This window comes from Apis mellifera, linkage group LG6 (genome assembly GCF_003254395.2).
Source record: "Apis mellifera strain DH4 linkage group LG6, Amel_HAv3.1, whole genome shotgun sequence".
In the NCBI taxonomy this organism is placed as follows: Eukaryota; Metazoa; Arthropoda; class Insecta; order Hymenoptera; family Apidae; genus Apis; species Apis mellifera.
Window position 1 is genome coordinate 11,189,422 of NC_037643.1, and position 21,753 is coordinate 11,211,174.

At 35.8% G+C, this 21,753-nt stretch overlaps 1 protein-coding gene across 4 annotated transcripts in view; it reads left to right on the forward strand.

The window, feature by feature from the left end:
* The window catches only part of LOC551803 (homeotic protein spalt-major), a 74,419-nt gene extending 72,841 nt beyond the window's left edge, over positions 1–1,578 (forward strand). For 2 of the 4 annotated variants that reach the window (XM_026441147.1, XM_026441148.1), the window contains one exon: positions 427–1,577. In XM_026441147.1, coding sequence (XP_026296932.1) covers positions 427–834 — 408 coding nt within the window. In that variant the 3' untranslated portion in view covers positions 835–1,577. Of the gene's footprint in view, positions 1–426 lie in introns of all 4 variants that reach the window. The other 2 variants (XM_026441146.1, XM_026441149.1) reach the window with 2 other exon arrangements.
* Positions 1,579–21,753: the final 20,175 nt, after the last annotated feature.

The following is a 21,753-nucleotide window of genomic DNA, read 5'->3' on the forward strand; positions in this document are numbered from 1 at the left end:
CAAATAGAAATATTTTTAAATTATTGTTCGAACGAAAGCAACTTTTGTTGCTATATTCTATATTTAATTTATACCTCCTATGAATAATACATTCTCTCCATAAAACGAATAAAAACACTTAAAATTGTGGCAATTGATCAAGTTTTATCATCTCCCGCATATTACCCAAACCCACCTGAACGAAGACAAAGGGAAACGATCAAACCTCAATTTACATAAATCGTCAAAAGACCTACCTCCCCTAATCAGTCAGATAAAGCCGTCCCCCCCTCGCCCACGAAAGGTGTCTAAAGGCGGTTGACCCGTCACCCAGAGAGGAAATATATCCAGCATAGCCTAACGCCCATAACGACTTATTCTTTTCTTTCGTTTTTGTAGGTAATTGCCTCCGAATAAAGCTAACCAGTCGGCGTGCATTACTTACAGCTGAACGAGATCTCGGTGATACAGAGTAACAACGGGTTACCGAGCCACTCGGTGGCCGCAGGCAAATACGCGGGATTGTTCGGCTCTGTGTACGCTGCTGGCGCCGGATTCCCGCTGGACAAGCAGCCAATGGCGGCGTCCAGCAACGGGCCCTCGTTGCTCGACGGCAAATCCTCCATTCCATCCGGATCCATGCTCTTCCAGACACCGTCGCCCTCCCACTCGCCCGGCACGCCAGGCTCCAACGGGAGCAATCAGAACAGCGCCAACGTGTCCTCGTGGACGGGTGACGCTCTTCAACACCACTTCGACCGAGAACCGCCCGCCAGGTCGGAAGGGAACTCGACGCCGCCATCCGCTCGACTTCCGCCACCCCCCGCGGCCAGGGGTGAGGGACTGGCCACGTGAACCTCGTTAAACACCACCGATAACGAATACCCTTCTTTCTCGAGGCTTCACGTTTTCGGCGATTGAACTCCGTCCTGGCTGTTACAGACGAGACATAAGTAGAGAGAGAGAAAGAGACAGAGATAGAGAGAGAGAGAGAAAGAGAGATAGAGAGAGATAGAGAAAAAGAGAAAGAGAGAGAGAGAGGAGTAAGGAAAAAGAGGAAAGGGAAACGTTGATGAAGGAGCCGGAGGCAGTAGTAGTGTTGGTTTTCAGTGCATTTCGCGAGCCCAAAGACTCGGGAACCGAACGTCCGACGACATATCCTTCTTGATCCCCCAGAGCCAGAGCAGATACCATGTTCCTATTGTCACACTAGTCTTAAACGCGTTCGAGAGAGGACCTCCTCCGCCCCCCCTCGCCCCCCGCCCCCTCCCCAGAGCAAGAGATGGTCGGTCTGTTCGCCGTATCTATACCCTTGTTTCTGGCGAATGTGGTCCGTTTTCGGAACTCTCCTCCCTCGCCCTCCCCCCTCCCCCCCGCCCCGCGACACGTGCTTTCGCACGAGGTACCGGCGGATGTGACGCCTAGACTGAGCCCCCCTTTCGCACGGCCGCAAGACACGTGGCGCCACAACGCCGGCCCTCCATAACTCTGACCGTCCATGCGCGACAGTGATGGTCACCTCACTCCTAGGTATATCGTACATTATTATTATTATTATTACTATTATTATTATTATTACTATTATTATTATTATTATTATTATTATTATTATTACTACTATTATTATTATTACTACTACTACTATTATTATTATTATTATTATTATTATTATTATTATTATTATTATTATTATTATTATTATTATTATTATTACTATTATTATTACTATTATTATTATTATTACTATTATTATTATTATTACTATTATTATTATTATTACTATTATTATTATTATTATTACTATTATTATTATTATTATTATTATTATTATTATTATTATTATTATTATTATTATTATTATTATTATTATTATTATTATTATTATTATTATTATTATTATTATTATTATTACTATTATTATTATTACTATTATTATTACTATTATTATTACTATTATTACTATTATTATTATTATTATTATTATTATTATTATTATTATTATTATTATTATTATTATTATTATTATTATTATTATTATTATTATTATTATTATTATTATTATTATTATTATTATTATTATTATTATTATTACTATTATTATTATTATTACTATTATTATTATAAATATATTTGGACGGAGTATACCGTGTGATCGGTTAATCTCGAACCTGTCTCCGCGTTCTCGGGCGCGATATTTATATATACTTTCGATAGCGTTATGCTATCGTGTATCGTTTGTAAATTGTTTAAAGATGCCGCTTTTAAAAATTTACACCCCGGGTCCGACCACTTTTGGCATTTAACTACTTGGCATTTGTCTCCGCGTCGTCATTGACGAGAACGAGAAGAACGTTTTTCGAGGTAAACACGATCGTACACGTTTATATTTCGTACACGAGAGAGATATAAATATATAAATAAAGAAAGAGAGAAAGAAAGAAAGAGAAAAAGAAAGGAAAAAAGAAAGAAAAAAAGAAAGATGATGATGATATTTATATATATATATATATATATAAATAAATATAAATAAATATATATATATATAAATATATATATTATATTGATTATTATATATACGGCGAAAGGTGAATGGCGCGAGTTGTATACACGAGTACATGCGTCGCTTTCTTTTTTTTTTCTTTTTTTTTTCGTTTTTTCTCCAAGAAGAAGATCGTTTTTTAGATATTTTTCAAGCGGGCCCGGCAGCGCCCTCGCTGTGATATGAGAGGAGCAGCCTGCAATCATTTAAACCAATGTACTTATACTTTGTATCATAGTATTATTATTTACACTCGATGTACAGCACGAACCGTGTCCCGTGTCGTTATTTTATACGGAAAGACAGCCAACGTCTATTTGTGTTCCCCGATATACCCATCGATCTCGTGTCTCTTCCCAGATCGAATCCTCGATTAGTTTTTTCAAATTGCATCGTTGTTCGTTTAACTCTCGATGCGATCGTTAATCCGACTATGTGTATGTATGTTGTGTATGGAGTGGAGGAAATTTTTCTTTCTTCTGTTTCTTTTATGTTTTTTTCTTCTATTTTCTTTTTTTTTTTTTCAAATACTAAATTTTCCTTCCTTATATATACAGAGAAAAATTGACTTTCCTCGCGTTTGTTTCTAAATTGATACGATGAATAGTGTAAAATTTGTTTGGTGAAAATCTTTGAATTTTACGCAAATTTTTATATCTCAGTGTAGTACAAAATATCGCGTAAAAATGTGCATTTATTAATTTTCAAATGGTAAATTCAATGGAACGAAATAAAATTGAACGAATCGTAGGATAAACCGAAGCGAGGGAAGTCGAATTGTATGACGTTCGAAGATTTATTCGTTATTATGAATTAATGGAAATCGAAATCAAAAGTAATCACGGGTCGATCGAATACGATAATAATATCCGTTATTATCGATTTTATACAAATTTTATTCTTGACGAGCAAACAAAATGAATAATATTCTCGAAGGAATAATTTGAATCGCATTATCGTTGTCGCGCGTTCGAGAATCTGAGAATAACGTTTGATTGAAGAGGTGCATGCATCGTGGACTGTGCAATCGATCACATTCGTTCATACTCGAAAAATTAATACTCTCGTGTAATAATGGCTTTCCTGTATGTTCTCACGTTTAATCATGAAATGCGAAACGAAAGATAAATGAATAAATAAATAAATAATTAAATAAATAAATAATTAAATAAATAAATAAATAAATAAATAAATAGAAATAAATAAAAATAATAATAGGCGAGATACGATACGCATACGTGTAAAAAGAAAACGTGTAAAAAGTAACAGATAGCAGCATACGTGTGTCCAGTAAACACTTTACCGTAATTTATCTAATTTTTAACTTTAGCTTAGGGGTAAACTTCTAAAGAGCTCCGTCGATTCGAGGACTCTAATGCGAGCGATGACAGAAACCACGGTGTTTTCGATCTCGACGGTGGCTTTGTGTCAATCAAAAAAAGTGTCGAAAAAGAAAAAAAAAAAGGATTCATCTTAACGATCGAAGACATCGAATATATAAATTTAATTGATGACGAAATCTGTTTCGATTTAATCAAAATATAAAAATTGGAAACGATATCAATAGTTGTAATTTATTTTGAAATAAAAATTACGCAATGAAGGATAAAAAAAAATTCATATCTATTCAAGTTTTCGATATTGAAAAATAGAATTATTATATCAAAGATTATAAATATTATATCAAAGATAAGAGAGATAAAATTCGATGCATTAAAAAGAAACGTATCCGATGTCTTCGATCGTAAGAAAATAAAGTGAACAATTTTGTACGACGAGTGTGCAAAATAGATAGCTCAAAGTGATGTACACATCGAATAAAAGGGTACGAATATTTTTAAGCATTCGTGGATACGTTCTTAAAAATATACCGTACGAGAATAAAGTTTGATCACAATACTGATTCAAGAGAAATTGAATCCACACCACAATAGCGGTATTTCTTTTTTTACGAGAATCGATTCATCGAGATGCATATCGACAAACATATTGTTATATCTGTGCGGCGGTTATCCGTTCATTTTGTAAAAGTAAACCAGAACTGAAACAGGAACAATAAGGGGAAAAAGAAAAAAAAAAAAGACAAAACAAAAAAAAAAAATAGTTGCGACAATTACAATCTTTTAAAGAGCAAGTGGAACAGTTCGATTTTTTGATTCAGCCAAGGGATGAAATGAAGAGAAAAATAGAAAAATGGAAGAGAGAGAGAGAGAATAAAGAAATTGAAATTGTACGTAAATCCGACGTATATAAAAAAAAAAAAAAAAAAGGAAAGAGAGAAAAAAATAAGAGAAAAGGAAGAAAAAGAAGCGATGCATCCAATGCTAGGAGAGAGCGTTCGAGAGTCTAAAAGGTAGTTTTTAGAAAAGAAAAAAAAAAAAAGAAAGAAAAAAAAAAAGGAAAAAAGAAAAAGAAAAGAAAAAAAAAAAAATCAAAAGTTTCCTCCAAGAGCGACGATCGTATACATATACGTATGCGTGTATATAAATACTGTTGTAAATAACAAACATGCGATTATAAGTATAATGGCGAATGATGATGTCGGGATAGAGAAATCGATGTAAATCGTTAGTGTGCTATTAAAAAAAAAGAAAAAAAAAAAAATGTTTCGTAAGTTAAGTGGAACGTTCGCACGTTCGAAAAGCGCGGGTTTTTCGCGCTCATGCGCAATGATCGTTTTTAACTATAGAATAGGCGAAAAAGATGGGAAAGATGGGAGCACGGAAAGGCTGGCAGCTATTCCCCGATTGCAAGTCCTGTGAAGTTGTCCAAAACAAAGTATTGCTTGTACGATCTTAGGTTTTTTCTGTACATATTGTATAATCTATGTATAAACATGATTCTTGCTAGTTGCGAAACCTGTCTCATTGTAGTTAAATTACGTTACGGATCATTATATCTATATCACTTCAACAATAAACAATTATTATGAGGACGAGTTGCATTGGCTGTTTTCATTTTCGTTCTGATAAATGAATATATTATATTAATTTATTCTGTTCGATGTAATTTTTCTTTCAATTATATATGAATATTCTTGAAACATTAATCTTAACGTAGGTTTAAATTAAGAAATTAAAAAAAGAGTGTGTCTTTTATTGTTCTGTAATTCTAATCTCGATCGAATATGTTAAAACACGCGAAATATTTAAATATTATAATTTTTTGCAATAATCTCTACTTCAGAGATGATTTATTAATTTTAACAATAAACGACATCGTATGATGATTTTTAAATTTATATTTTACTAATATAATAATTTATAATACGTATATAAAATATATGTAAATGTAAATATAAAAATATAAAAATTTACACATATAAAATATATATAATATATATATAAAATTGAATATTAAATAAATTCTGTTGAGATTTTTAATCAACGAGTTGAATAACGATGCAATAAAACTGATCAGAAATCGATAACATCTTTTGAGCGCATAAATTCGTAGAGTAAATATAGACAAGAAAAGCAAATAATGAGAAAAGGATAGAGATAGCTTAAAAATCGTACATCGAGCGCCATCTCTGGAGTACCGTAGATACTATAGACAAAGAGAGCAAACGGTGGAAAAATGACAGAGATATAATAAAAATGAAGTTGGTGGCGCCATCTCTCGAGTTTTTTCAGATTTACGAATGTTTCCAGTATTCAAGAGATGGCACTAGTAGTCCCTTTTATTCTATTTCTATCTTTGTCGCATTATTTGCTTTCCTTGTCAATGTGTTTCATTTGCGGTACCAGAGATGGCGCCAGTAGTCCCTTTTATGCTATTTCTATCTTTCTCGCATTATTTGCTTTCCTTGTCAATATGTTTCATTTGCGGTACCAGAGATGGCGCCAGTAATCCCTTTTATGCTATTTCTATCTTTCTCGCATTATTTGCTTTCCTTGTCAATGTGTTTCATTTGCGTTACCACAGATGGCGCCAGTAGTCCCTTTTATGCTATTTCTATCTTTCTCGCATTATTTGCTTTCCTTGTCAATGTGTTTCATTTGCGGTACGAGAGATGGCGCTAGCAGTTCCTTTTATTCTATTTCTATCTTTCTTTCATTATTTGCTTTCCTTGTTTCTTTCAATTTACACGCTATAAATACATGTGTTTAAAATTGATATTAATTTGTGATTAATCATTATTATTTAACTTGTCGTTAAAAAATCTTAATAAATTCTCGTTCTATTTTCTATTTTCACCATAAATATACATATTTTAGTAATTTAAAATTAATATTGTACGATAATAAATGTATAAAATTTACTTTCTATATTCTTAAAGCTTAATTAATGTTTTACAGTTTCGATTCATTTATTTTAGATTAATACCTTTAGAAAGTAACTCACTTATTCCAATAAATGACTTATCATTTACAGATAACATACTGACACAGCAACTTTCCATCTGCTCATAATAATGATAAAATATAACGATACTAGCGAATAAAATGAAACATGAATAAATATATTTTAAACATTTGTGAATAAAATATATCTTTTTAAACACAAAATTTGTAAATGCAATTTTAATTTATACAATTGAATATGTATAACTTTTATATTTTTGGAGAATAAAATTAAAAATATATTCTTATAGTATCGATTTTCAATTAAAATATTCTAAATATTACAGGAAAAGTGATTATAAAGTAATCAATCTATTTTATATATCATCTAGGATAATAATTCTGAATATTCCATCCAGATTTATTTCATTTGATAATTTTTACACTTACAATTACGATATCGTTTGAAGGTATAATAAAGCATTTATCTTTTGAGTTTAAATTAGAATATGATGTACAAGTACGAAATCCTGCCACAAAAAAGACACATAACGTTGCAAAATAAAATAAATCCAATAGTTTAATCTAATTTTAATCAGATCGCTCTTCTCGAATTATTGCTCATTCTATATATTTGAAGAATGAATACCAATAATCGATATATTTTAAAATTAACGATTGCAATTAAATTTAGCCAAAAAATTTATACTAGAAATGAAGAACAATTGCAAAATATTAATATCACACTATTTCATCATAAGTTATAAACTATGTATTTTAAAATAAATTCTTTTAATATGTTTTACATCTATGATATATTATCAGACACCTTCAAATTATCAAATTCTCAAATATTTTTCGAGAAAACATTAGAAGAAAATGAATAAAAAATATCTCATTTAAATGTATCAAATAAAAATATGTGATGATATGATATATGATAAAATCTATACTCGTTTATGTATTAAACAATTACATGAAATGAAATAATGAAAAATGATTTGGAAATCTGTGAATCTTATCCCTAGATTTAACTCAATCTCCAGAAACAAGAGAAATATCATTCCTCATTGTTTACTCTTCTTTTTCTTCCCTTTCACGAATAATACCAAGAGAACATATCTTATAAATCTGATTCGATCAAAAGTAAAATAAATTACAGAAATACCTTACATCTCTCCATCTCTCGAAGCTATTCGAAGATAAAACGACTTTAATCGAAATAATAATAGGATAATTCGTGTATATATGATAGAACGTTTCGTATTATTTAAATTCGTACGAGAATGAAATGATTGGACAAGCGAAGACAAGAAGTGTTCTCGTTGCACCGCAATTCGGAACGCTTGAATAACCCGAACGACGACGACATTACAGACCCGTTTCGACGCGATATATAAAAGCCCGCCAATTTCGAAAGCGCGCGCACGCGCGCGCGTATCCCTTTGACCGACAGTTTTCCTACCATTTCATGATTGACAGTATCGTATCGCGATTCGAAAGTTTCGAAAGAGAGAGAGAGAGGGAGGGAACGATCGCAAGTGCACGCGTGCAAACTGTTTGTTGAACCGGAACCGTACGTGTTGTCGCCCGTGATCCCGACTTCCACTCATGCTTAAAATTATCCAATTTCTCTATTATATCGTTGTATAACCAGAGTACGTGCGTGCAGCGGGAATGCTTATTATTTGCCACACCTTTGCCAGCCAGAAGAAAATACTTTAACGATCGCGCGCTCCACTGCCGCCGCATTCGTTTTAAAAGAAAAACTTGGCGTAATCGACCTGTCGTTCCATCATCGACCTTTTCAATACCGAACGATGCTACGTTGATTTATTTGCCAATGGAAAACGATCGTTTTGACGAGTTTTCTTTGATAGAGTTCAATAGTTTTCTTCGTCGAGGAAGGAACAAAAATTTATGCAAGATGGATCAAAATGGAGAGACTAAGTTGAGCAAGGATTCTTTGAAATTCTAATGCTCTTGACACGATATAATCCGAGATAAATTCGTGAACCAATGATAACAACGATCATAAAAGTAGCGACAGTTTTTGTTTTCGAGTCTTCTCTCGATAAAGAAATATCTTCTATAATTTTTCTTTTCCGAAACAAACGTAATTTTCTGAATATCTATTTTTATCAATGATCTTGGATGCAAAGATACCTCGTAAAATTTTGTATATAAAGTTCAACGATCGCGACAGGTGAAAATAGATATCCTTCCTTTAAATTTGTCGCGTAGCTCGAATTAGCTTCGACACGATAACAATATTCGAAATAAAGGTAGATAAATACGAAGAATTCGGTAAGGGGATTCTATTTCGGAGCGATGACGGCGTAGCAAACTGTCTCAAACAATCTATCTCCTTCAGGGGCGGCGATTTACATACAACAAGGCACCGCAATGATTGCCTTCAGAATACATTAGCTCGTGCGCTCTGGATATACAAGGGAACAAGCAAACAAAGTACAATCGAACCTGGACCGTGTACCAGCGGCGAAGACATATCGAAGGAGTAACAATCGAATTCAAATCGTCGTCGTCGTCGTCGTCGTCGTCGTCGTCGTCGCGGGGTTCAATTGCTGGGGTCCGGTTGGAAACAGCGCAAGGCTTTCAAGGATCGGTTTTCTTGCGCAATGTTTTACTACAAAGCGGCATCACACGCCTGTTATACATAGATAAATTTCCCCTTTCAGGTTGTAACCAAGTCGATTTCGGTTCAATTTGTTGGAATTTAAATTTACTTCCTTTGTACGCGTTAGTGGTCAGCGTGAAAGAATTGGAATTTTCATTCGATAAGAGGAACAACGCCAATGCAACAAGCCAATACTTGGAAAACGACTTTAAGATATCCATATTTAAAATACAATAAAAAAAAAAGAACGTAACTTTCACGTTCGATTTCACGAAATATTTCGCTCGATATTCGATAAAACGCGAGGAAAAGAAACTTTAATCTCAACCTTTTTTTTAATCGAAAGCAAAGATGAACCCAAAGAACTAACAGCTCCATATTATAAAACACAATAATAAACTTTCACGAATCGAACGAATTATCATTTAATAAAAGAAATTTCAACTTTCATCGCGAGAAGGAAACAACATTACTCTAACCTACGCTAATCACAATGTTTCCAACGAACAAATCAATCGAATTAAATCACACGCAACTTGGCAACTCACACATCTACGAAATAATTCTACGTTGCATCGCGGCTTTACATAAGTGGCCGGTGTTGCTACGTAAGTACGCGTGACTAAGTTTCCGCAGCCGTAGATTAAGCCTTGAAACGGTCCCGGCCTATCGCGGGCCCTATTAGAATTACTTTCAAGCACCCATTGTGATCCCCTCGTTTCCATAGATTGCCGGCACAAAAGAAATATAGCGTAGGACACGGCCGATAGGGGCCTTCGGCTATTGCCACACACGTGGCTGATAACCCGTACGATCTTCAGCCCGGGCAAAGACGCTGTAATTGCACGGGCTCCGCATTTTTCCACCCACGGAGGAGCAACCCCACAGTCCTATCTCCTTTATTCTTCCCGCCTATAGGAATCTCCCTCTCTCTCTCTCTCTCTTTGATACGCCAATCCTCTCCATTTGCTATATTTCTAGTTATCAGGCCGAGCTTGGACCAACTTGGAAACTCTGCTTTCGCGCTTTCATTCATTGCAGTCTTTGTTGGAGGGGATAGGAGAGGTAGACTGATTTCATTGATGTATACATGAATCGATTTCGAATATGTATTTTGAAACGAAGCTTTATTGTAATTGATTAAGAATTTATTAAGATTCTTTTTCAGAAAGTGCCAATTTTTAGAAAGAAAATACGATGAAAGATTTTTCTAAATCAATCTAAATGAATCATCTAAGGAAACGGTAGCTCGACACTTAAAATCTCTTCTTCACTGTCTCCTTCCCCGATTTGTCCGCGCTCGATACACGAAATCCTCGAACTGCTTCGAACTGTTTAACCTCTCCTCGGTTGATAAATTACCTGAACAGCCGAGAGGACAGGATGGTTCGCGTCTCTCTCTCTCTCTTTCTCCCTCTCCCATAAGATTCACGAAGCGATATTAAACGATAAAGCCGTTGCTGAAATTTACGAGTCACGAAAAGTATAAAACAGCGTGTCACTATAAAACCGGGAGGCATTATTACCGATAAAACGTCCTCCGTCACCGGGGCCAGGCCGAATCGTGAGTCGAATCCTGGTAATCGAAGCAATTTTCTCGTCTAAACGGATACAAATAGTAGCAGCGATAATGCAGCGACACGATTGTGTTTGTATCGTGTGGTGCCTTCATGATTTAAGGGACGTGGAAGCTGGTGGCGAACAGGTAACGGGTGTTTTACGGTAATATTATACGATCTTTTCCTCGTGCTTACTTCCACGATGTTGTAACGCGTCGTTGTATCCTCGATCGACTGTGGAAACAGTCCTCCTTCGAGTGATCGCCGCCATTTTCGACCGATCCTCGAGTATAAAGAAAAGAAATCCTTCCCCAAATCCCTGTTTTCTTCACTTTCTGCAAAAATTCTTAATTTCTTAAGAAGTAAAGTGTACATTGCATTGTTTAAATAATCTATTATCGCGAAAGATGACACAACTCATTCAGATTCGTGCAAAAATTGTTCACTTCAAATACGCAATTATCGAAAACGAAACACATATCTTCTAAGCTCTATCTCTCGAGTTATTGCCTACATAAAGGAGGCTCAAAAAGGCATTGACAATTATTATCAGCAATTTTTCTTATCGAAATCTACCCTTTCCTCTTCCTCTCCCTGCAATAATCGCGACTCGTGCGATATACGAAGCGAGCAAAAGTCGTCCCCGAGTGGGCGAAGACGAGAGGGAAAAAAGGTTTGTAGGGACGCGTTGTAAAAGACGCGTGTAATAACCTGTAATTCCGAACCTTCGAATGGATCGTTCGAAAAGAAACGAGACGAGGAGGAGGTACGTACGCACATGTGCGCGACGAAATTTCCATAATTAGTAGGTGGCAAAGTGTACAACTATTAGCACGCGAAAGTTGGCAAGTTGGTAACCGATTTGCATGGGAACCGTGGCCCATCGTGGTCCTCGTATCACAACAACGGGCCCGTCCTACTTTCGTTATTACTTCATCAGAGAGTGTATTTTCTTCTCCCGAACGAGAAGAGAAATTAATTCCGTGTAACCGTTGTTGTTGTTGTTGTTGTTCGTTGGGGGAGGGGAGGGAGACGCGTGATCGGTCGATTTATGCAGAGAGGGAGAGGGAAAGGGGGGAGGGTAATTTATGCGGAAGAAGGAGATCGAAAATAATGATCGATATATATATATATATATAAATTTGCCTCTCGTCCAAATATATACCCTCGTTCGATCGATTATATTCATTTTCCGGAATTTATATTGGACTAATTTGGCCTGGTTAACGATCCTAAAGTGCGGGAAATCGGGGTGTCGAGAAATTGGAAACGTGTTGCCCGCTCGTCAGATTCTCGCAATTTTGTCTTCTTAACGGGCCTCGGATGACACGAAACAAATTTTATGTCCATGTTTTCCGCCCGATATTTTCGCGTTAAAGGTATCAGGAATTTTATCTTGATTTTTACGAGGTTGATGCAACGTGATCGCCAATACGTTACGTATCGAAAGAGATTATCTCTTAGGTGGTAAATATTTTTGTCAGATTTTTTTTCTTCTTAGAAGATATCTTTTTCTTTTTTTTAATTTTTATTCCAATCATCTTGAAATTTTCCTAAATATATATAATAAATATAATGAATTTATTAAATCATCGTTATTTTTAATTCTCCTCTGGTTAAGCATTAAAATTTTAATACAATCTTTCGATGATTTATCTCTCAAAATTAAATTCTATATTTTATCACGTCAACGTAAGAAGAAAAAGCGATTGAGACGAATTTTTTAAATATAATTAAAAGTTCTTTTTTATTAAATCCGAAATTTAACGTTTAAAAAAAAAACATTATTATCCAAATTGTTAAAAAGCCTTTCTCGTTTGACGATCGGCTAGTTATCGCGTTTATGGAATATGATTTAGAGAGGAGGAACGGCCAATGGAAATTATAGCATCTTGGGTTTCCATAATGCCGAGATTTGCCGCTTCTGGAGCCACCTAATCCAACTGCATGCAAGAAGATCCTCTTATCTTGAGGACACGTTCCCCTCGAAGAGTAAGACGATTATCTTCGAAACCTCGCGTGAAGGTATATCCCAGCTCCTCCTTGATGAAATTCGAAGAACCACGCGATGTTATTTCTACCCCACTGCTATTTTGCCCGCTGCACATTTTTTAATTACCCTTAAGCCTACTCGTATCTCGATGATCGCTGACACGATCCCTAGCCGCTAGAACGACTATTCTCGAATATCGAACAAGACGAATCAGAGAAGATGAAATAATGCTCGACCATAAAAGAAGATTTTCATATCTAGAGATTGTCTAATGAGCAACAGAAAAAGAAAAAAATTGATGATGGAATTATTGACAAGGATAGAAAAAGTCTTTGGAATAATTTTGGGCTTCTCTTCTTCCTTGGTGAAAGTACGTTTCTCTTTGTTTTATATATATTCTTCTTTTTCATGCCTTTGTAATCATTTTCTTTAATTTCTTTAATTTTGATGCATTTATTTTTATCGTTTTATCTTCGTCGATCTTTTGTTACACGAAAAATATTATTGAAAACATTCGAAGCAAGCTCAGAATAAAGGATCGGAATATTTCTACGTTATATTTAATTCTTTCTCACGTTCTACCGTATAACAACTCGTTGGATGGATGATCCATCAACGAGTGCGTGTACGTGAGAGTTATTACGTGTTTTTCGTAAATATCTATCATTGGCGAAAATGGGCGGAAGATTGCAGCTGCGTGGAAACCGTAACATCGAAAATCATACCCGCTTGAAAGAAGATTGCGTATGAAGTGAAGTCGAAGCTAAGTTTTTTTTCGTCGATTTTTGGCCGAAACGAATAGTTGGGATACGGGTGTTCAAGGTGAACCGGCCGCCACCTGTTCCATTATAATTTTGACTCGGTAATCCGTGGATCTATTCCACGTGGACCAATAACAACCATCCGTGAAACGCAATCGAAAAACAGGTATCGGATCAGCCATTTTCTACGATGTTGGAAGGAAGAACAATCGTTGGATGAATTTGAAAGATTTAAAAATACTCGAGAATTAATTAGAAGATGGAATTGTTGGATAACATTGATGAATGAATGAAAAATTTTCAATCAGAATGAAAATTCTATACTCGATTTTTCTATTTCTTTTTATTTCGAAAAGAATGAAGATATAGAAAAATTTACCAATGTTAAATCCTTAAATGTTCGTTCAAGGTTCCACGCATTAAAATTTAAAGCTGAAGTTTGTACACACCCTCGTCAGAAACGTCGAACCAGTCACCGAATCAGATCGTTTTACCGGTGAGAAATTATTTTCCGGGGCCGAGTATCGATCCGCGGATTTAATTGCACAGGAGCAGGGTATCTTACGGTTTATAGCAGAAGGTTAGATTCTGATCCTCCATAATCCCTCTTCAAACTGGTAACCCGAGATGTTTCAGTATTATGAGGGGAGGTTTCTTGGACATCGGAGAACCCTTTCAAATTTACATTTGTTTACTTATACGTGTATCTTGGGGGCTATCCTATCGATTGCAAAGATCAGCAAGTCATCAGGCTAAATTATGCATACGAAAAAGAAACACGCGGAAGATTGTATAAATAGAAAAGAAAGAAAGAAAGAAGGGGGAAAAAAAAAAGAAAAAATAAGCGGTCTGATTGATGCGAAATTATATACACAGAGAGGAATATACGATTTAAAATTGCATGCAAATTAATATACGGTTTTAATCGATGAATTTATCCCCTAATATCTTTTAAAATCGTTCCCTTCTAATCGAATATTTAACTCGTTCGAATATTCCTATTTCGAGACTGTGTATTATATTTGCAACCCTGCCCAAACACAAACAATAATATCCTATCAGTTACAACTCTCCACCCACCAACACCAATATGATAGTTTGAACGTCGCATCCATGCGGGTCGGATCCATGAAACAATCAAAGGACCAAGAGTTTCAGTTTCGGTTCGAACTCGAAGTTTCGAATCAGAGCCGCATATTTACCATTGTATTAAACTAGATATTACAAATAATTAACGATCAATCCATCGATATAAATAAAGATCAAAAAATATATATTATTTATAGAAAAGAATATTTAAACCACCATCTCTCTAAACTATCCAACTTTCGAAATTTCTGGTGAACTACCGCGAATACAAAATCTCGACGTCATTTATTGCCTTAATCTTCAGGAAGAGAGAGAGAGATTTGATTTACAATCTTCTCTCGCATCGATTCATCAACGGTGGCAGCAACCACCGATGGCAGGTGCAGCGACTGCAGTGAACAGACGCATCAGACGTTCCCCTCGCCGCGGAATTGTGCTGAATTCGTGCCGGCAAGACGACGGGGCAGCGAGTGATTTGCATCGAACTCGCAATTCAGGGAGGAGCGAGCATAACGGTTAGCCACTCGACGCCGCTTGGTCACCGGTAATTAACAGGCTCTGTGAACCGCGTATGAATCGAGTGCGACATGCCTCCGAGGCTGTGCCAAGATGTTCTCTCCCAGTCGGTCTTTCTTGCGCCCTCTGCTCCCTGCCATTTCGTCCACGATCAATTGTCACGTTGTTGTTTCATCGAAATTCCAAACACTTCCTCCAAAACACGTATGTTTCTATCCGTTATGTTTGCCTCTCTCTCTAGTTACGAGAAATTTTTGGATCGAATTTTATGCACGTAACTTTTGTATAAATCGCTAAAAGAAATTTCGTCGCAATACGATTCATAGAGTCGTTATAACACAGCGTATCATTTGTTGAGGAAGAAAAAAAAGAAGAAGAAGAAGATGGCGTCGAGAAGCTTATATAAATTGCCTTGCCGTTTCCAATTTCAAACAAGTGTCCTCGTTGCTCGCCAGTTTCTGAAACGGAACGCGATTCCACCCGATTCTAGGCGCTATCTTCTCGCGCCACCCAGTATTGTGCTCCTCCCCGTGCGAAATCCATTCGCTTTTTGTTAGAGGAGATTCCGCGTGGAGGCGGAGAGAAGAGTTGCTCGAGAGAGAGAGAGAGAACGGCGTTCTATTTAATTAAGTTTGCATTGTATCGAAGTGCATGGCTGCAGGAAAAGATCGTTATCGAAGTTTCGCGAGATATGACGCTGCGGCTGGCCCACCACACTTATCAGGGCCGATCTGCCGTAGCAAATGAACGGTCGCGTTCGAACGCTCACTCCTAACGAGATCGAGAGCTTCCAACTCCGCGTTCCTCCTCCTCCTCCTCCTCTTCTTTTTCTTCTTCTTCTTCCTTTTCGTTCCTATCAGTGTCCTCGTTCCAAAGGACGGAACGTCTTTTCACACGCAGAAATCCCTCCCTCTATTGCATTCGTGGGAATAGCCTCGAGTCGAACACCAACGACATCTGTATGGCGCGCGAGTATAATTAACGTTCACCGCGAGGCGACATCTGACGTTGTGTTAGGAATCTCGTTTTCTGGAACAAACGTCCCTTAGTTGCGTACTTCCAGCTATAGATATGTATTGAAACGATAGGAAACGGCGACGATGAACCTCTTGCGACAACATTGACGGGAACGATGCGCTGGACGAAGAGGAAACGGAATTGTTCGTTTCGCGATCCAATATCTGGATGAAAACGAGCGTTTCACGAGGAATATGATTAAAAATCCATACGGATTCGAAACGATCATCGAATAAAACGGGAAAAATTGGAATTGAAAAAATTGATTTCGAGAAACGTGCTGCCCGATCACGTGCATCGTATTAAAAAGGCTGGTCGCAGTACGTGTCGCGTTTTCAGCGGCGAGTTATTATCGCGAGTTATTAGCCCGAAGCATCACGCGCGTCGCGTTAAACGCGTGGGTCGGATTATTTGCATTCGCAGAAGAGGTGTATCGTAAAAAAGTAAACTGTTTCACGATGAAACCGTTGTAAAATATTCGAGGAAATGTTGCGATGTTTATGTTTCTCCACGGTGGCACGTCCGTTTGAAAAATCTTTATTACGGGTAATTAAAGCTGGTCGCGCGATACAGACCGCTCAGTGTACGAAAATTTTTATATCGCGGGCTAATTGAAACAAGGATCGGGGTAATCTGTGGAAAAATGGAAAAGTTCTCGTAAACCGCTTTTAATAATCCCTTCAACCATTATGAAGTAAACTTATGCGAAGAATAATATTTCAAGTATAAATCTCGCCAAAGTTTCCCGCGTTTTAAAGATAGCAGATGGTAAGGGAAAGTTTTATCGTTTCGAGGATGCAGGAAGGAAATTCAAGTTTTAAAGACTATTTATTTGTTATGTATAAGTTCGCTGATATACTGACAATATTATTTTGAGAAGAGTTCGTTCAACGTTTGCGAATAATTTGATGTATAACAGCTAAAGGCTGAGGATGTTATTAAAATTATTTTTACAGCTGTTTTGGAAAATTTTAACAAAACCTGGATCGATATCAACGAATTAATATTGACAGAAATAAATAAAAAGAAATATCAATCGTACATCGACAATTTTTTTTTTTTTTACTTCTCATCCGCATTGATTCTGATATCGTTCATTGTGTTTAAAGGGGAAAAATTCGCAAACAAGATCAATGTTCATTATTTTCGAGCATATAACGTTAATCTATGATGATACGCGCAGTCAGTTTGTGATATTAAATGTTTCGTCAATTGTATTCCTATAAAATGCGAATGTCTGTTGTCAAATGCATTTTACACGAGCACACGTTGAACAAAAAAATTAAGCGCGGAAGTGTTGCGCCGAATTTTCTCATTGTAACATTTATGAATTGGATTTATTTTGCAGAAATGCAAGGACGGTCGTTATATTCTTTATTATGCAAAACTTTATTCGGATAACATTTGGAAGGGAGGATTCGATTTTAACTCTGTTTTCCATTAACATTATATCTGTAAACTGTAATTATAATGGCGAAAGAATAATGGGACTTTTCTTCCGTTCGGTTCTGTTTATTATTTGATACGTCTGACAAATATCAAGTTTGAAATTCAACGTGACGAAAGTAACGAAGACGAAGCGTGAAAGATGGTATTTCTCTGTTTTGTTAAAAAAATTATAAACAAAAAAAAAAAGATTTTTAAACGAAGACGCTTTTAAATTGAAATTTTAAAAATTAAAAAAAATATATATATTTTAATGATATTTCGATAATTTCGCCTTATCGATTATTATCAAATTTTATCTTATTAATATTATCAAAACAACTACCGTCCATTGCATTTGTATGCAAATAACTCTTACTTCGTTCGAAATAACCATATGATAAATACACTTTTGACGCAAGATGTCGATAATTCACGGATTAGGCGAGTCACGGTTATTATCGATCGTGTTAAATCCGGATTACAACAATAATATTATATCTATGATTATCGGAGCAAGCACAAAGTATCCATCGATTTGTAATTAAATCAGAGATCATTGATAATGAAATTCAAGGTATTTGAACGTACAAGAAATGTATCCAAATCATTAATATATCAAAAATATTACTGCACGATAATCACCGGTTAACCGATTAGATTTCAAATTTATAATCTCATACGAGTTTGATTCGATTTGACGTCAAGCATGTCAAGCAAAATTATCATTATTAACGTTATTACGTTTAACATTTTGCTTTTTTTTTCTCACAACTCTTTAATCTCCATTTCGAAAATAAATTTTCTTACAATTTAAACAAATTAAACGAAAAATCCCCCAATTTGTTTAACTGACACACCATTTTAAATAATTTCTGGATGCTCCAGAATAATAAAACGTAACTACCCGTACACGTCGTTCACTTAATAACAACCTGGTTAACGAAAGAAAATTGCTCGAGTTATTATTATTCGTACAATAGAAATTAGTACAAAGGCAAACATACAAATTTGTTTCCCGTTCGGAAATACATGGCACGGTGAGCACACAACACAGTAGCTTGCAAAGATCGTCGTGGCTTGTCACATCGTCATAACTGTACGGTTAAATGCCTTTTCATGGCAGTAATGAAATTCTCGAAAGATTAATACGAAAAATTTCCATGCGTCACGCGATTTAACGAGGATCAAGCAACATGTGTTTCAGTTTCGGGTGTACGTATGCACGTACAACACTCCGTTGCAACCACGTGTATTTTATCTACGACTCGAATCGTAAAAAAATACGCTCTAATGAGCCGGTCAGCATCGTTAAACTGGCCCTTTAAAGATTCAGCGATGATAAATCATCGCGATTACGTGTCAAGATATCAGTCCCCTCCTTTTTTCATCCCCGCCAATCGTCGATAGATACAAATTAAAAGGACATCATCTTCGTATCGCGATATTATTAATTAGGATATTTATATCCATCGTCAAATTTTTTCCTTTCTTTCTTTCTTTTTTTTTTATGAATCTTATCTATCGAATAATTTTTATATTTTATCGATTTCGTGCAATTTAAAAAAAACGATACATCTAAGAATATATCATTGGTCCAATTATTTTTAAAATTGATCGGTGAAAAATTAACTATTTTAATCGTCCACGCTTTATTTAAAGCTTTTTTCAGTCTTTGGTTTCTGACGTATATAAAATTTAGCATCTATAATTCAAGTATAAATTGCAACTGATTCAACTTGATTGTAATGTAAATTCACTGTTATATTCAATGTTTTTGTTAATATTCAAAATTTTCAACGTTATTCAATTCAATTCAATGCCTGTTAAGTCCAAGAGGAAAATACCTCACTTCAGAATACGCTTGAAAATTTCCACTGTCGTCGTAAAATTGGTAAGGTTCCGGTTTATATACCGTCAACAAATAATCCAGTCGCGATGTTCTTTCCACCAGCTGTATCGCGTAGATACGCAAACTAACATCATTCTCGTGAAACGTATCACGTGTATCGTCAGAGCGACATTTGCTTTTTAGAAATTTGAAACGAAAAAAGACGACGCGCAGAATTTATACTAGAATCGTACGGAACAAATTTACGCAATGTCACGAGAACGGCCAATGATAATTTGTAAGATTCCCGTGCGTCCATGGACCGTATCTTAAGGTGAGAATCTTGTAAATTTTATCAAAATAGCTTTGCTATAATTACCAAGAAGATGGTAATTCAACAGATTATTAATACTGCCAGTATTAACCGTTAATCGCGTGCTCGTCTCCGATTCATTAGTTTTCAGTGACAGAGTTAGAGAAGAATCTAAGTTATTGACGTTCTACGATCTAGAGATGAAAAAAAGAGAAGGAAAATTGTATTCAATCGTATAAATTTGTTACAGTACAAATTTTGATAATGATTATTTTAATAAATTTAGAGTTTTCATTATGAAAATTGAATATTGCGAATTGAAGAAGAGCTATATTTATATGATGATATTAACTTTATATGAGAAAGTGAATAGATACGTACGGTATCAAGAGGAGGAAACTATTTTTCTGAGAAAAATATCCAAGTAAAAATAATTTGACAAAGTGACGAGATAAAAGACGAGATAAATTGAATGTTTTCAACACTTCCTCAATTCAACTTCATACTTCAACAATTCTTCGTCACTAAAACATCCACAAAAACGCAAAAACTTTGAATTCATACGTAGAAACACGCAAGAAAAATATTTTCATAAATTCAAAATAAATAGATGAAAAGCGAAACGAAAAGAAATTATCAAGATTCGTAGTAGAACGATCGGAAGACATCCAACACGAAATTTCCCGGAAGAAATCCTTAAAACCGATTCATCTTCCGTTTACCCGAGCTCGTACCCGCTCAAGGGTATTCTACAACTTTCAACAAAAAATGTCTCGCGTCTTAAACGTTGCGTATATACACACACACCTTGATTAATAGACCCTCCTCTCTCGGTTAAGAAGACAAAGTGTCGGTGCTATTCCACACGAGAAGAATTTCCTCTTAAACTTCCTCTCAAACGAGACAGACTTTCGGAAGCCCATCGTCCCTCGTGTGGGAGGATCGATTCGAGTTTTACTGGTCCACGTCGAAAGAGGAGGCGAGAGGTTTCCAGAGGTTGGGCCCTATCTCGGCCGGGTTTAAGTAATTTGTCGTCGGCGATGGGTTAATGTTATCCATCACTAAGAGGGAATTTACGATGTAATAAGGCCGAAGACCGACTTCCACGATCTATCTCGGGGAAGAACCTCTTTCTTCCCCAACCCTCGATTCCCTCCACTTCCTTATCACGGTCTCCATCGTGTCCTACGACTTTACTTGCCCTCTGGTTTGCGTTACCGGTTTTCACACCCGTGATTTCGCCGCTCGATCAATACGATCGGAGGTAATTTTTTTTAATCGGGAATGAAAAGAACTTTTTCTTTTTTTCCAATATAATTGAAGAAATTTCCAATTGTTTCGTGCGTAGAATATTAATCAAACTTTTCACGTTTTCGCGTAAATAGATAGTTTAGATAATATTATACGAGCAATGAATAGAGACGATTCACAATTCACGGAATATTATAAGGATATAACTTTAGATTTCCACCGAAGTGTGAATCATAGATCCGTGAAGTCTTGCGTTAAACTTATGATTCAGACTTATTGGAATCGTGCAAAATCGATACGAAGAAAATCCTAAAAGAAGTTTCAGACGTTAAAGATTATCGGCGGGAATGCGAAGGATTCCTAGAATCTCAGATCCCAAACGAGAATACCAAGAATATCTTCCAATTATTAAATTCGAGAAACGCAATTCGATATAATTAAAATTTCCATCTTAATAATTTATAATTAAAACATCGTCAACCAATTAAAAAAAATATATATATTAACTGCAAGCTCTAAAAGATGAATGGAACAATTTACACGAACAGTGTTAAAA